This window comes from Salvelinus alpinus, chromosome 5, assembly GCF_045679555.1.
Source record: "Salvelinus alpinus chromosome 5, SLU_Salpinus.1, whole genome shotgun sequence".
Taxonomy (NCBI): Eukaryota; Metazoa; Chordata; class Actinopteri; order Salmoniformes; family Salmonidae; genus Salvelinus; species Salvelinus alpinus.
In genome coordinates this window covers 35,944,873-35,961,092 of record NC_092090.1, presented here as the reverse complement: position 1 = coordinate 35,961,092, position 16,220 = coordinate 35,944,873, and the positions used below count along the sequence as shown (strand labels likewise).

General features: G+C 41.9%; 2 protein-coding genes across 5 annotated transcripts in view; one reads left to right on the top strand and one right to left on the bottom strand.

The window, feature by feature from the left end:
• Positions 1-1,986: 1,986 nt before the first annotated feature.
• Positions 1,987-4,581, bottom strand: LOC139576021 (pro-adrenomedullin-like). Its single transcript, XM_071401612.1, has 4 exons — positions 4,456-4,581; positions 3,777-3,892; positions 3,516-3,641; positions 1,987-3,291 (listed from the first exon to the last, which is right to left on the bottom strand). The coding sequence occupies exons 2-4, from the start codon at positions 3,878-3,880 to the stop codon at positions 2,988-2,990; spliced, it is 534 nt and encodes a 177-aa protein (XP_071257713.1). The 5' UTR covers positions 3,881-3,892; positions 4,456-4,581; the 3' UTR covers positions 1,987-2,987.
• Positions 4,582-8,182: 3,601 nt separating this feature from the next.
• Positions 8,183-16,220, top strand: part of LOC139576020 (myotubularin-related protein 13-like) — a 162,540-nt gene continuing 154,502 nt past the window's right edge. For all 4 annotated transcript variants that reach the window (XM_071401610.1, XM_071401611.1, XM_071401608.1 and 1 more), the window contains exon 1: positions 8,183-8,350. In XM_071401610.1, coding sequence (XP_071257711.1) covers positions 8,296-8,350 — 55 coding nt within the window. In that variant the 5' untranslated portion in view covers positions 8,183-8,295. The remainder of the gene's footprint in view (positions 8,351-16,220) is intronic.

Here is a 16,220-nt window from a genome sequence, read left to right as displayed (position 1 = left end):
TCTTACTGTGTGATGGGTAACTTCTTGGCTTTATGGACAACTGTCTGGGCTTGATGGTTTTACATACGCTGAACTTCTACCTGGCTAGCCACTTAGTTCCTACTTAAAAATAAAAAAAATCCTGTAAACTTGACATAGCTTGCAGATTTTGGGGTCGGGTAGTTTTTAGGTAGTTTGTTGTCTCACTTGGCCAGAAGTCTTGTGTTTGTTCTGTCTGCATAGTTCCAGGAAAAGCCTTGAACTATAGGCTAACAGGGCCTTCTTGGTGACCCATGGTGGAATTTGTTAAAATGTGATTGATTAGTACTTGACAACTCTCACATTTTCCTTGATCAGTCTTGACCTGTATACATAATGCTTTATGTAAGGCCTGCTGCACCGTCTGTCCTGTCACATCTGTAGTCAGATCACCCTGTTCAAAATCAAAGAGATTCTCACCTCTTCAACTCGAATTATTACTGTCAGAGGCTTTGAAGATGGAGAGGTCCATTGCATGTTTTAGCCTCTTGGCATATTTCCACTGTTTTTCGGTTCTCACATTTAAGAATTCCTTACATGAAGGAAAGTAACGAACTTGAGATGCATGGCCCCCAGGCTTATAGGATTGCCACGTCTCTAACTGTCCGGGTGTCCCCTGGAGGAAGGAGGATTGATGATGAGGTGTCCAAACACTGGTTAGGGAGACATTTACCTGACTATACTCATCATTTAGCTCATATGTCACCTTATAGACTGCTACTGTCTTCAGTGTTGCCTGTCTGTATTTCAGCACTGCTGTGGTCCAACTGTAACAGGCCCAGGATGTTTCACTACTCTTTAGTGATTTCATAAAACATTTCTGGAGAATGAATAGGTGACATATGTATTTTCCATTAGTACCATTTAAAAATTGTGCTTTTGTGTAGGTGGTGAAAGCAATCACCTTGTCAAGATGGTGCCATTTTAAGTCACTAGATGGCATTAGAACCAAAACAATGTAATTTAACATGTCTCTGGCAAGCTGTCTTGTAGTGCATGCCTTCTTATACAATCAGATAATAATTGCATTGCAATTCCATTGGCACCTATCCCTAACTTTTACAATGACCCAAGACAATCCATAACCTCTCTCTGGCCCAGTGGAGTTACTAATGACCATGTTTTGAATAAGACAGGAAGGAAGTGCAATGGCCTCTTCTTGAACCATACATTCATCCAAATTGTATCTGGCATACCAATCAAATAGAGTTCTGGTGTACACTTCACTTGTGCGGCAACATATTTTTGATAGATTTGGTCAGCAAGCAAACCAATCTAGGTAGGGTATACCACAGACAGTTGTTGGAAACCCTTAAATGTTATTCAAAGTTTTATTTAGAATTTGCCTGTGGAGACTAAAGTTTAATGAGAGCAAATGTAATGTTGTTATTGGCATTAATAACTGTTCCTGACCTAATGGACATATCTAAATAACAGACATAATCTTTTACAGGCTTTGATATTTCAAACATCCATGGAGTGACTGCAACCTTCCTGTGGTTGATTAATAGCAATGACTGTCTGTCTGTCTGTCTGTCTGCACAGCTCATGAACGCGCTTCGCGATGGCTGTTTTTTTGATGCTCTCTGCGTGCCTCGCAGGAATGTTACACAGACCCCCCCTCCATCCCCCTCATAGCGCTGCATCCTGATGTCCAGACTGTTTACCATTGTGTGCAGATGGAGCTGGGTCTCTCATCCTCCCGTAATGGCTGAAGGGCCACGCTGCAGTGTGGAGTGAGCCAGCAAATATGCACTGTACTATGCAGGAATGCGCCTGGCACTCCTGTCTGCCCTCTAGGGGGGCCACAGGGAGAGTGGAAGGGGAATTGATTTAATGAGAGCCTGAAATCACTTAACCCAGACCAGGTGCTACATGTCTCACTGGAGCTGGGCAGACAATAGAATGCCACTTTCAATTTACAACAGTAATTTCCTGTGGAAAAGAGAAAGTCTGGACAGAGTCAACTTTTATATTCAAAATGTTTATTGTATGACAATGTTAATTGCTTCGACACAAATAAAATAGACCACATTTACAAATATATTATACCATAGCTATAAAACCATTTATCCTATTAGCACAATTCCAAACATATAACATCCATGATGCAAACAATAGTGGAAACAACAAATAGTTACAATGCCCTTATATTTTCTTCCTGTACAAAAATAGTTCTATCTCCATAAGTAGTTGAATCTAACCTATATAATATTTAAATAATGATATCTGAAATATCTTATATACAAACTGGCAAATAAAAATATACATACATAGATTGCACATGTGTTTTATACAAAACATATTCAAGTATAGTTCCATCCATTGTGGACTGGCACAGATATTTCATACAATCTCTAATGCATTTCCCTCATACAGTGACCAAAAACTTCAGCTTCATAGCTCTTTATTATAAGTCCATCTCCTTATGTCTCATCTCCCTGTTTGGCATGGACCAGATGTCTTTAGATGTATTTTAGGTCCACATGGATGTCTGACTGAGAAGGCTGGGACTGAAAAGTGCAGATGAGTATAGAGGGTTTGGTGAAATTGGCTCCTGTAATCCACAGGGTAAAACTCAAAGTTCAGGATCTGCATAAGAGGTTTATAGAGTCCCAGTATTTACGCAGTGGACTCTTCTCTGAGTCTGTACCGCTGTATTGACCTTGCTCCTCTCCCACAGCTGGGAAGAGATAGCACCATCCTCAGCATCTCTCCCTCTCTCTCTTCACGGTGCCATCCAGTGCCTGTAGACCAGCTGTTGTTTTGGCGCTCTGCATCGCCAATGCCTCTGCTAAGTCCAGCTTCCAGAGGCGCTGCAGCTATCGCTCAGTACTCACGTCTGGAAAAAATGCACTGGAGAACATTTGGAAAAAGTCTGAGGCATTTGGAGAATTTTAGAACAGGGCAGAGACACTAAGCCTCGACTGCTGCTCTCCTCCCCTGTTCCTCCCCTGTACAAGTCCAGCTCATGTCCGTCTGAACAGCTCCTCCAGCTTGTGAACATGTGAGTCTGCGTTGCCCCACACGGGCCTCAGCCTGCCCCCCTCCAGCCTCAGTGTGGCCCTGCGCTCAGGGAGGGAACGACGCCTCCGGCCGTAGCCTTGTGGGCTGATCTTGTCGATGGGTGCACTACCAATCTTTAGCTTGTTGTTGAGCTGGTGGATGCGGTGGGCCAGGTCGTGCACAGTGCAGGTGCCCAGAGAGCAGCCCGGTCTCCAGGCCTGGTTCACTGAATTTTTGGACCTCTTGGTTCGGACACTGATGTCAGTGCTGGAAGAGAGAGGAGGGAGAGGACCATTAATTAATGCCCTGCATTCCTGAGCGGACACAACTTGACTCAGAGATCCCCTCCGCAGCTTGCTTACTTTAATGAGCCTTGTTTGACTATGGTGATTAATCTCTTAATTCCATTTGAAATCTTGATTTCTCTTGGATAACGAAATAGCACCATGCACATTGAGTTATGTAAAGGTTTGTATGGTATAGGCTTTTACCTGGAATGAGGAATCAGGGTGTCCCTGACGTCTTCTGGGCTGACAAACTGTACAGACTCCGCTATCCTCTCTCCAGAAAAACTGCTTAGATCTCGTCTCAATCTGCTCTGCATCCATGTGCTTAACCTGGGAAAGAAGGAATCCAACTCATTAAAAACTGTTCAAAGAAGTCCACAAAGTACACAACAGTATGTGCTGATATCATGGTCACTATGCATTGTAGCAGACTTATCTTGACAAATAGCTCATCAATTAGCTCACCTCATTTTGAGCTCTGGGCTAATTTCAAGTTGGAATCCAGCCACGCTCTGGGCAATGGTGGCCAGCAGACAGCCGTAGATGAAAGACTGCAGGATCAGTTTCATTTTGACTGGCACCTGTGGGGAAAGTGGGGAAAAAACGTGTTAGTTATTTACTTATTAACGATAACTTACTGAGTTTCCTCCTATCATTACATGTGAGCCTCCCCTCACAAACCTCTTGCTGTTGCTTACACAAGAGTCCAAAAGCCAAGTTATTTTCACTTATCATCTCATTTATTTAAAATGTCACACTAAGGTCACATTTTATTCTCTTAAGTAAACTTACAACCAAGTTGCAGGCCCTGGCCAGTGAAAAGCAGGACACAGTCTATAGAAGACTGAGTTTCCTCAGCTAGAGTAAGCTTTAACCTCCCCTGAGTAAAGTCAATCCCATTCAGTCAATTAAATCCATAACCCAAAAAGAACCGGTAAACTTAAGGTTAGATAGAGAGAGATAAGCCTTATTTGGTATTTCTGCCCGACGTCCACAACCCCCCACAGTCATGCACAAGAAGACCGGCACTCCTTATATAATAAGATTGATAACCTGTCCTTGTCTAACGCACTTGAGCTCCTGATAAAGCCATCTGTGGCAAACAGAGCAACAGTCAATATCTGGTTCAATTGAAAGTACATACCTGAAATCCTTCAATAATTCACTTGGGTGACAAAGTAGTTATAGTAGAGTCAATGTGGAGAGAGTATTCCAAAGGCTTCTTGAAGTTGCTGTTGGTGCTGAAAGGCAGCTGTGACACTGTGCTAATAGTCTCTACACACCAGACGATGAGCCTTTATAGTGGAGGTGGGAGGGGCTCACTGACTGACACACACAGACTCATCCCAGTCCCACTACTCCACCCCACACAGACCAGCACTACTGTAAGCCTGCTTTATCAGTGGGATAATGCAACAACATAGCAAACCTAGGAGAATAATAAAGTTTAAATAAGCCAGAAGTAATTCAATAAATATTTGGGTCATATGAGAGTGATTTACTGTAATACTTGTTAAGGAATGTTGTTGTTATTTCCTCTGTTTTTCATTGACAGAATCTTTATTTGTGATTTGAAATTCACATTTTTACAACTTTCTTTTTATCAAATGTATTTATAAAGATTACATAAAAAATGAAAAAAGAAATTATTTTTCGCAAACACATTAAGAAACAATGATTCACACTCCCAACAGAGAAAATGGTGAGTGCTCATTCCTTTGGTATTTGGGGAGGAGGCAGAGAACATTCTAAACCAAATTATTATGTCCACTGACATAATTAAACATTTTAGACATAACTGAACTTTGAGGTCAAGGGGTTATTAACTTTTGTCCACCTGCATTCCGGCACATTTTTGTCATATATAATTTCTTCAGTGTTGACACAATGCCCTCTCAAGGCAATATCTGATTACAAGTTTAGTCATCTTGAGGAAAAGTTGGTTGGTGGGTTTGACATGAGATAACACAAGAACACTTAGTAGTTATTCATTAATAGTAAGTGTGTCAAATTATAACCACTACATTCTCCATGTCTGCGTTTGTTTAAACATTAGGGCAAATATTTGGCTGTACTAATGTAAATGTTTAGATGAATTTAGCAGTTATCTCAAATAAATCAAGAGGGTTATTTATCATAAGATTATATCTGTTGGCTTTACATAATCTCTAACTAACATGGTATTTCAAAAACAATTAGGATGACTTCTTCATGCTCAACACATCACGACTGAGATCCATTAAATAAAGGGGATAATAGGTTAAGTCACAAGAGACAGCAAGTCTGATCCCTGTGTTACTGATATCTGCTCCTCCCAATCACTGATTATATGACTTCATCTCAAACCAAAGTATAATGATTTTGCACTGAACCCCTTTAGCTCTTTGACCATAATAAAAGTACATTTACTTTTCAAATGTGCTTAGCTAAATTAAACCATTCCAGAATGAATGGTGAGACATATTTCAAAGTACGGGCAGTGAAATAAAGTGAGATATGCAGCGGGGTCAAAACAATGTCAGCGAGGGTCATAAGGCAGATGTTGATTACAGGCCCCTGGGGACAGATATCTGCACAAGATGCCATCAGGATTAGCACAGGGTCTAACAATTTTTGTTTTTTTCATTCCAGTCAACCACACAGCGGACCCAAAGCTGGTGTCTGGTGAGGGTATGTCTGGGGATGGGAACAGTGCGTTGAAATTTGCTTGTGTAGTCCCCAAGACTTGGCCTTAAATCTCAAGAACACTGAAAAACATGTAAGCCTAGATGTGATCAGATAATCACAATTTGTGGCTTTCAATGTGTAATGTCTTTAATAGCAAATACGTAAGTATTTTGGGAACAACATGTGAAATGCTTTCTCAGTGCTCAGAATGTATCTCAAACAAGTGATAAAGAACCTTGTACGTGCTGAATAGAACATATCTGTGTGTATCGCATTTTACTATGTCACGTGCAGTAATTCAGACAGAAGGTCACCTAAATCTCCCTTCAACCTTGAATAGAAATCCTACTACACACCATTCTATACATAATTCTTACGGCTTCCTTGCTTACCTGGTGTCCCTTGTGTTACTGTAAATACATAAATGTGAAACACGTGTTGTAAACCAGCAAACATTTTGTAACCATTTGTAATGATAATTGCCTCTCCCAGACAAGTAATCCCCAAGTACTCAAGTCATTTAATCTCCTAATATGGAGAGAAGAAGATTGCGCAACCATGACAGCATCATTGTTCAGTGGCTCCTTATATGGAGCAATCATTTGTTAGCTTCTTGTAAGACAGGTGTCAGGAACATGACCACTATTTGTTCAGTCACAGCTGTGGCATGTTAATGTAACAGGTAAGGTGGGAAGGAACGTGAACTAGGAAGCTATGTCTTGGAAGGTTTATAGAGGAATAGATGAACACATACCTAGATATTGATATGTTATGGAAATGTTCCTCAAAGTTGTCATGGTGATTTGATAGACCTGGAAGCTTTGTGGGGTTTGCACCTGTATAGTCATTCATTCTTTCATTCTGCTCCCTTGAACCCCATTGACCTGGAACAATTTCAATTTTTTTTATTCAACAACTCAAATACCAAATTCTGTAGAGTTAGATGACAAAAGTCATGATTTATTATTTCAACTGCAGACGGAGCGGCAGACATATTGGATTATTGTAAAATACTTTCTATTCAGAAATATTATGCTATTGTGCAAAATATAACTCAGCTACATGTCTGGTGTTGAAGTGAAGACCCTATCATGACAGATATGATAACACCTTACAGAAGAGAAGCAGCTGATAGCATAAGCATAATGGTTGGCGGAGCGGAATCATCAAAATTAACTTAACAATAGGCTACTTGTTAATGAAGAGATTCTCTCTCAAATTGCCCTAGTCCGCTAGGGACCATGACGTTGTGGAATATGTTCAGTCCAAGTCATTGAGATGTTGGCAAAAACAGCACAAGAGAAGAATTCCCGCGCACCGGTTTTCCACCCCGCAGCGTCTCCCTCCCCTATTTATTGGCAGGAAAGGTCACTCACTGTCCACAGAATTCCAGAAGTAAGTGGAGTTGTGCACTCTTTTTTCACATTTTGCCTGACCTTACCCCCAAGTCTTGTGTGTGAGTGAGCCTAATGCCCCCCGGTGTGTGTGTGTGTTTGTGTGTGTGCGCCATAGACATTTAAAGGTGTGCGCGTGTTTTTGTCTGAGAGAGAGAGAGAGAGAGAGAGAGAGAGAGAGAGAGAGAGAGAGAGAGAGAGAGAGAGAGAGAGAGAGAGAGAGAGAGAGAGAGAGAGAGAGAGAGAAAGAGAGAGAGAGAGAGAGAGAGAGAGAGAGAGAGAGAGAGAGAGAGAGAGAGAAGGGAGGGAGGGGATGTTTAAGTTTGACGCAGTGTGATTATGGAAAATAGTAATCATGCTATTGACACAGATTTTTCCACCAGCACCCTCTGCTTCGTGCTTCTACCAAACTAAATATCCTATACAATTAATTCAATACATGTTTAAGAAATACTGGATGCCACAACCTGCAATACTTTTAATTTATCTTAATGTATTATAACCCACATTCTTGGAAAGAAAATTAGGCTACTATTTTTCCTCATCTAGCCTAGTTACACCTCTATTTTGTCTCATCTACTCTCGAATGGGCTTTAAAATATTTGGGTAACTTATTTTTATTTATTTTAGTTTTTTTTTATTACCCCTTTTCTCCCCAATTGGTAGGTAACTTTTTTTATGAGCATGCTAAAGGTGGTCAGTGGTCATCAGATGGTTTTCCGTGCGGGCCAACAAGTGGTGTGGCAGGGTGTGACACCGTTTGCGGCCACACAGTTTCTATTTGTAAACCAAGCGCCCACGCCCATGGATGTCGCTACTTCCACACGCAGGCGCAATATCACTCCTTCTGTCAAACATGGCTGTGCTTTTGAAGAAAGAAAAATGCTGAATTGTGTTGGTAGATTTCGGAAAAAGAAGCAAACATGGCGAGATTGGCTGATTATTTGATTGTCGTGAGATTAGATCAGGACAAAACTGGTGAGTTTTTGAATGTAACGCTTGGAACACGAATGCTACATTGAGCTTCAAATGCTTGGGTTTATCCAGGCCGTCAGTGTTGATAATGCTAGCTGGTTAGCCTAGACTAGCTAGATGGCTAGCTATTGATATCTGAGATTTGAAGCAGTCTGCAGCGTTCCATTGTTGAACTATCGGTTAATTTAGAATGCACATACGACGGTTTTTAAATATATGCAAAGGGAGGGGGGGGGGGGGGGTGACTGAGTGTTGTAGATATTTAAACCACAAATTGGAGTTTCATTGAGTCGAACTGTAACATCCTGTTGATGTGACAAATCCAGCCCTTTGGAATTGTAGTTCGTGACGTGCGTGGCTTGCACCGGGAGCAGCTTTGGTATCATGATTTTGGAGAATGCATTCAGCTGTAAGGTTTGCATAAGTCGCGAGCTGCTGTGATTTATTTAGTCTCATATCATTTGCAAACTGTAGGATATCATATTTTGTTTGACACCGGCAGAATGAAAATAGAAATCCTAACTTCCTGTCTTATACGAAATTGTTTTTATCTAACGTCCCTACAAGATGGGCTGGGCATAGGGGAGGTCAATTACTTGGTATTTCTGTGTTTTTGGGGGGACTCAAAAGTGGGGCCCAGAACTGAGGTTCCCAAACCAGACCCACACTTTGGTCTGCTAAACCATTGTTATACTGTACTTTTGTAACAAAATTACTTGGCCTACAGTTGGAACATTCCTTTTGAATTGGCTTGGTTGAAAGAGGAACCTACTGAAGGAGAGCAAACAAGAAAGCGGATGTTTATAGTGATCCCAAAGTATGGCCTGCATTCGAAGAATGATGAAGGAATGTAGACTACCCGTAAGGGAGTAAAGACACATCCCAAGTGCAGTGGCATCTTTCCAGGCCCATGTGTGAGAGGGAGACAACCAACCAATCCAGCTGACTCCACTCACTCACTAGAGGCAGCCACATGAATAGGTAAATAGTGGCCCCAATGTCACTCAACAGACAAACAACTTCTGTGCCGTAGGAACAAAATGTTCCCGGCATCGCTGGAGCCTAGATGGATTCAGCCCGCCATCCTCACAAAACCCCCAGTTCTGACTGAGCTGGATAATGATGAATAGACTGAGAGAGTGGTGGATCTCCCTGATAAGAGGATGTTTCTGTTACAGCCAGAGGTGATTGAATACGCCTCTAGTAGGGACGGGGATTTCCAGATAAAAAAAAGTATCTGTCCATCCTCTGTTTATTTCCCCATCCTGTTCTCATGTGTTACTGAGGTGTGGGATTATGTACGTCCAGGGATGTCTGGACCTGGGGGGAATCAGCAGTTCTACTGCATAGATGTCCCTTTGTGTGAACTGGAGTTGCATTCTCTACTCTACTGGAAAACTGGAAATGCTTTTTAGAGTTGATACAGACTCTCACAAAAAGAAAACAAACAACAAGAACATGTCTCCCTGAGAATGCATTTCACTTAATTGCTTTGCCCTTCTTTTGTAAAGCTGGACTGCAGACAGTGGGCTGAGTAGACAGCAGCTGCTTTTTCTCCACCTTGCTCGTTAAGTCCAGCCAGGGATCCACACAGAAGTCATGATCACTTCCCTGCTTTATTGTGGCTCCTGTTCCACACTTGACCCAATTCTATTCCAAATTACTGACTCATAAAAAATCATGTTGATGCTAGTTGTCATTTGTTGAAGGATAGGTCTGCTGTCAAGAGAGCGGCCCAGCCAGTCCATGGCATAAGCTAGTTTAGGCTATTTCTACTCCAGTGATATTTTACTAATGGGAGCCTCCCTCCGTGTAGGAAGATTGGGAAAAGATTCATTGGTCAGGTAAGACATAAAACCAACAGGACGAGCCACATATTGTCCAGGCATAATCCATGGATTTTCAGCCTAGTAAAGCATACAAACTCTTCAGATCTGTAGCTTACATTCCTTGGAGACCTTAATAAAGGCACGTACCTAGCCAACATCAACCCACTACATTCAGTTTGTCATACCACTAAATTTGACTTCAGCATGGGTTAGAGGTAGGCCCTACCTGGAAAGGAACCTTTTATGATGATGATGGGCGCTTTTGATAAATGATTTTTCGTCTTCTGTGTCTGCATCACTGTGGTCACTTAGATAACAATGAATAGAAGTTGGCTGTGATATGTTATGCTGGAATTACACTAGGGTTGGATGATATTACGATAATATTGTCTATCGACAGTGATTGACAGCCATTGTTGCTGGTGACGACATCGTGATGTGACAGACAACGGTTTAGCCTATTTGAATTTGACTGGCACCCCACAGTATAGAACAGTGTCTGGTAGACCACAGCAGGGCAGCACACAAGTGACATTCAGAATAATTTGCCTATTCCTATTTGCTATTACCTATTTCAATATGTTATACATAACGCAAGTGAGTAATGCAGGCCAGACAGAGCGGAGAATTCCTGTCAGAATATATTGTTTCTCTTCTCCCCCACCTCCTGGTCGGATGCATGGGTTTTAGGCTATAGCCTAAACTTAATAATAACGAACACTCCTTAACTGTCTTGCGTTTTATCTGTTTTAAAGAAAATATTTCCTTCGAATGGCTATATGACTGAAGGCTACGCTTCATCATTTTATGCATGGTTTGTGCAACAATAGGCTTTACTAGTTGAGTGACAACCAATGTAATTTGCTAGGTTATTTTTTAAAATCAAATGCACTGTTGAAAAGGTTGTTTTACCAGAATAAAAGTAGGCTAAACTACCCTTGGAGAGACAACTCTCATCTGGCTATAGGTAGGCTACATGCTGATCGGAGCTTATATTTAGATATAATGATAGTTTTTTTGTGTACATTTTAGCTCCTTTTTTTTCTACCCACTTTTTCGTGAGATCCAATTGGTAATTACAGTCTTGTCCCATCGCTCCAACTCCCTTACGGACTCGGGAGAGGCGAAGGTCGAGAGCCATGCATCCTCCGAAATACGACCCTGCCAAGCCGCACTGCTTCTTGACACACTGCTTGCTTAACCCAGAAGCCAGGCGCACCAATGTGTTGGAGGAAACACCTTACAGCTGGTGACCGTGTCAGCATGCATGCGCCCGGCCCACCACAGGAGTCTCTAGAGCACGATGGGCCAAAGACATCTCGAGAAGCTCACTCCGAGTCTGTCAACTCCCAAACAGTCTAAAACATTAGGTTATGAGACTGGGGAGAGGTGAAATCCAAAGTTGTGCAATATAGGGTAGCGCATTTTGGGGAATATTCAGAGGTGGACATTTTCTGTGGGAATTAATGGAAATGTATGCAAATGAATATTAATACCATTCAAATGTAGATGTTTTTTGCATTGGATATATTCATCATATGGAGACAAACATAAACCTTTTACTTTATCATAAGTAGACATAATTGCACATGATTAAATCCTTCCAATAAAATATAATTTAGTTACGAATTTAACTTTAATTAAATGAGTTGACTTCACATGGGGTTATTTCACTGAACAACAAAAGAGAGGGAATATTGAGTGATCCTCAATGATCCATCGCATCTCCCAAAAACATTTTCAACATACATCTGTAAAATGATAGTCTAGATACAACTAAAGCTTTTTTTGTCTTCCTCTCAGGCTTCCATATCTTCTCCCTGGACCTCCTCAATGTCCACCTCTTGAACATCAGACTCTGAGGCCTCATCTTCACTGTCACTTTCCAACCCTGTTGAGGATGGCTCGATATCAGGCTCAAAAAGCCTGAAATTTGCCTAGATGGCCACCAATTTTTAAACCCTTGTATTGGTCAGCCTGTTGCGTGCTTTAGTGTGTGTGTTCCCAAACAAGGACCATTTGCACTCTGATGCTGCGGATGATGGAGGCAACAGGGGAAAGAGCCTCAGATCCACAAAGTCCCTTCCACCAGGTGGCTGATGAGATATGTTGGCACGACTGCCATATTGCATCTCCATCCCAAAGCCCTTGCTTGGAAGTGTACTTTGCCAGACTGCCAAGAACCTTGCCCTCATCCAGGCCAAGTTGGCGAGACACGGTAGTGATGACACCATAGGCCTTGTTGATCTCTGCACCAGACAGGATGCTCTTGCCAGCATACTTTGGGTCCAACAGGTACGCTGTGGCGAGTATGGGCTTCAGGCAGAAGTCTTTGCTTTTTGATGTATTTCAGAACTGCAGTTTCCTCTGCTTAGAGCAACAGTGAAATGGGCAGGGCAGTACGGATTTCTTCTCTTACATCTGCAAGCAGAGTCTGAACATCAGACAGGATGGCATTGTCTCCCTCAATCCGTGCAATGGCTACTGCTATAGGTTTCAGGTGTTTCAGGCTGCTTACCACTCTCTCTCAAAAACATAATCCCGGAGGATCCTCTTGATGGGGCTGTCCATATTGGCAGACTGTGGTATGGCAATTTCTTGGAGAGACTCCTTCCCCTCCAGGAGACTGTCAAACATGATGACAACACCACCCCAATGGGTGTTGCTGGGCAACTTCAATGTTATTCTTATTCTCACTTTGCTTGGTGAGGTAGATTGCTGCTATAACTTGATGACCCTTCACATACCTAACCATTTCCTTGTCTCTCTTGTAGAGTGTATCCATTGTTTTCAGTGCCATGCCATCCTTGAGGAGCAGATTCAATGCATGAGCAGCACAGCCAATGGGTGTGATGTGAGGGTAGGACTCCTTCACTTTAGACCAAGCAGCCTTCATGTTGGCAGCATTGTCTGTCACCAGTGCAAAGACCTTCTGTGGTCCAAGGTCGTTGTTGACTACCTTCAGCTCATCTGCAATGTAGAGACCGGTGTGTCTGTTGTCCCTTGTCTGTGCTCTTGTAGAATACTGGTTGAAGGGTGGAGATGATGTAGTTAATTATTCCTTGGCCACGAACATTCGACCACTCATCAGAGATGATTGCAATACAGTCTGCTTTCTCTATGATTTGCTTGACCTTCACTTGAACTCTGCATCCAGCAAATGAGTAGATAAAGCATGTCTGGTTGGAGGGGTGTATGCTGGGCGAATAACATTCAGAAATCTCTTCCAATACACATAGCCTGTGAGCATCAGAGGTGAACCAGTTGCATACACAGCTGGAGCAAGACATTCATCAGCATTTCTCTGACTACGTTCCTCCATTGAGTCAAAAAAACTTCTGATTCCAGGAGGACCATGAGCTGTTGCTATCAATAGTGTCTGATTCATCATTTTCACCTTGAATAGAAGTAGAGGGACTTTAGAGATTGCTTGTTGTGAGCGCTGAGGGAACATTATGCACTTGGCCAGATGATTCTGCATCTTTTTTGCATTCTTCACATATGATTTGTGACAGTATTTGCAAATGTACATAGCTTTTCCTTCTACATTAGCTGCAGTGAAATGTATCCACACATCAGATGGTGCACGTGGCCTTTTCCTGTAAAGATTAGAAAAAAATGAGTAAAAAAACAAAACAAATACAATTCCATGTACAGATACATTGTTAAGCAGTTAGATTAAACTTCTTTGTAAGATAAATGTTTTAAAATGAAACATGTATGGAAACAGGTGAATTAACACCTCAGTTAGCAGGCTCAAGCAAGCTAAAACCCACATGGTAGCAAAAACTAACTAGCAGAAATTGTTAAGTTAGAAATTATTTAAACACTTTGCTGTAGACTACAATTTACTAGTTTTCAAAAAAATCACCTATGTCATATACAATATATTCACCCCACCCAGTATTGTAATCAAAATGTACCAGAAAGCATGTAGTTCTTGGCTCAGACAGTGTAGTAGTGTGGGCTCAATAGCATCTCATTAGTGTGCAAGAATCAGCAGTACATGTGATGGAAGAGTGCACTGCATATGTGATGGAAGAATGCACTGTGTATGCAGAAGATTACAATTCCATTGAATTGGGGATAGTTTAACCAAAATATGCCACAAGACCTAGAATTGTGTATCCCACAAAAAAAGGTTAACTGTTAAACGCTAACTTAACTTCCCATGGTAAATTTCTGGAAATTTACCGGAAAGTTTCCAACCCTTTGCAACCCTAGTGCCATATGTTCCCCCCTTGCAGCACAGCTCCCCGGGACTGCCAGCGCGGAGTGCAGACAAAGTCAACCCAAGGAGAGAAGCACGAGATTGAACTTCACTCAACATTGTAGAGTTTTCCCTGTTAACACTGTCAACGTTTCCCTTTACTGTGGAAATTGTGATCGAATCAATGCAATATTAACCACTTTCAATGCAACATACCGAAACAAAACTAACTATGCAAGAAATGTTGTTGTAGGCAGAAGGCATCTGAGTAGATTCTATTGTACACGACTCAGCCCGAACTCTACACAGACCAGACATAACCAGTCAGAGCTGCAGTAGGCCTATATGCAAATAGGTCATTGCCATATATGGATTTGTGCCATTTACTTTGAGCTGGACTGTTTACATTTAAAAAAAAAAAAATAACTAGGTAAGTCAGTTCAGAACAAATTCTTATTTACAATGGCGGCCTACACCGGCCAAACATGGACGATGCTGGGCCAATTGTGCCCTGCTCCCAATCACGGCCTGTTGTGATACAGCCTGGATATAAACCAGGGTGTCTGTATTGACGCCGCAATTACTGAGATGCAGTGCTTTAGACCGATGCGCCACTCGGGAGCCCACAGCTGTGGTCGTGAGTAGTTGAGCTTGTTTTGAGACCAAAGCAAGAGCTGCATATAGCTACGTGTGAACATTTTGTTCATATCCTTTGCTAGTTAGTGAGTTATTAACCCAGTTATAGATAATATGTAGTCAGCAATAGGTGAGTGATTGCTTCCTGCAAGAGCACAACTGTGTACATTTCTAGACATCTTTGAAAAGCAAGTCAGGTAAAAGCTTTTTTTTTTTTGTCTCAAAGGGGCAGTGTTGTATTTTGAGACAGGCTTGAATAAGCTAATTTGTCTGATTCTCTGTAATAATGAATCTGCAAAAATGACCAATAAATTAGTTGGTGATTTCAGATTAAAAAGCAAACGTTTCTCCCCCGAACTGATGGTGTGTGGGAAGATGCCCAGTATCTCTTAAGGCTCAGCTGAAGTGCCTACAGACACCATAGACATATACAGTGCATTCGGAAATTATTTAGACCCCAGGACTTTTTCCAGATTTTGTTATGTTACAGCCTTATTCTAAAATGGATTAAATCGTCCCCCCATCAATCTACACAATACCCAATAATGACAAAACAAAAACAAGTTTTTAGAAATGTTTGCATATATAGATGTGTTATGTATGTAAATTTAAGATGACCATTTTTTAAATATATGTATTCAGACCCTTTACTCAGCACCTATGGCAGTGCTTCAACTTTGAGTCTTCTTGGGTATGCTGCTACAAGCTTGGCCCACCTGTATTTGGGGAGTTTCTCCCATTCTCTGCAGATCCTCTCAAGCTCTGTCAGGTTGGATGGGGAGCGTCACTGTACAGCTATTTTCAGGTCTTTCCAGAGATGTTCGATCGGTTTTCAAGTCTGGGCTGTGGCTGGGCCACTCAAGGACATCCAGAGACTTGTTCCGAATCATTCCTGCATTGTCTTTGCTGTGAGCTTAGGGTTGTCCTGTTGGAAGGTGAACCTTCGCGTCAGTCTGAGGTCCTGAGCACTCTGGAGCAGGTTTTCATCAAGGATCTCTGTGTACTTTGCTCCGTTCATCTTATCCTGACTAGTCTCCCAGCCCCTGCCACTGAAAAAACATCCCCACTGCATGATTCTGCCACCACCATGCTTCACTGTAGGGATGGTGCCAGGTTACCTCCAGAAGTGACACTTGGCATTCAGGCCAAAGAGTTCAATCTTTGTTTCATCAGACCAGAGAATCTTGGTTCTCATGGT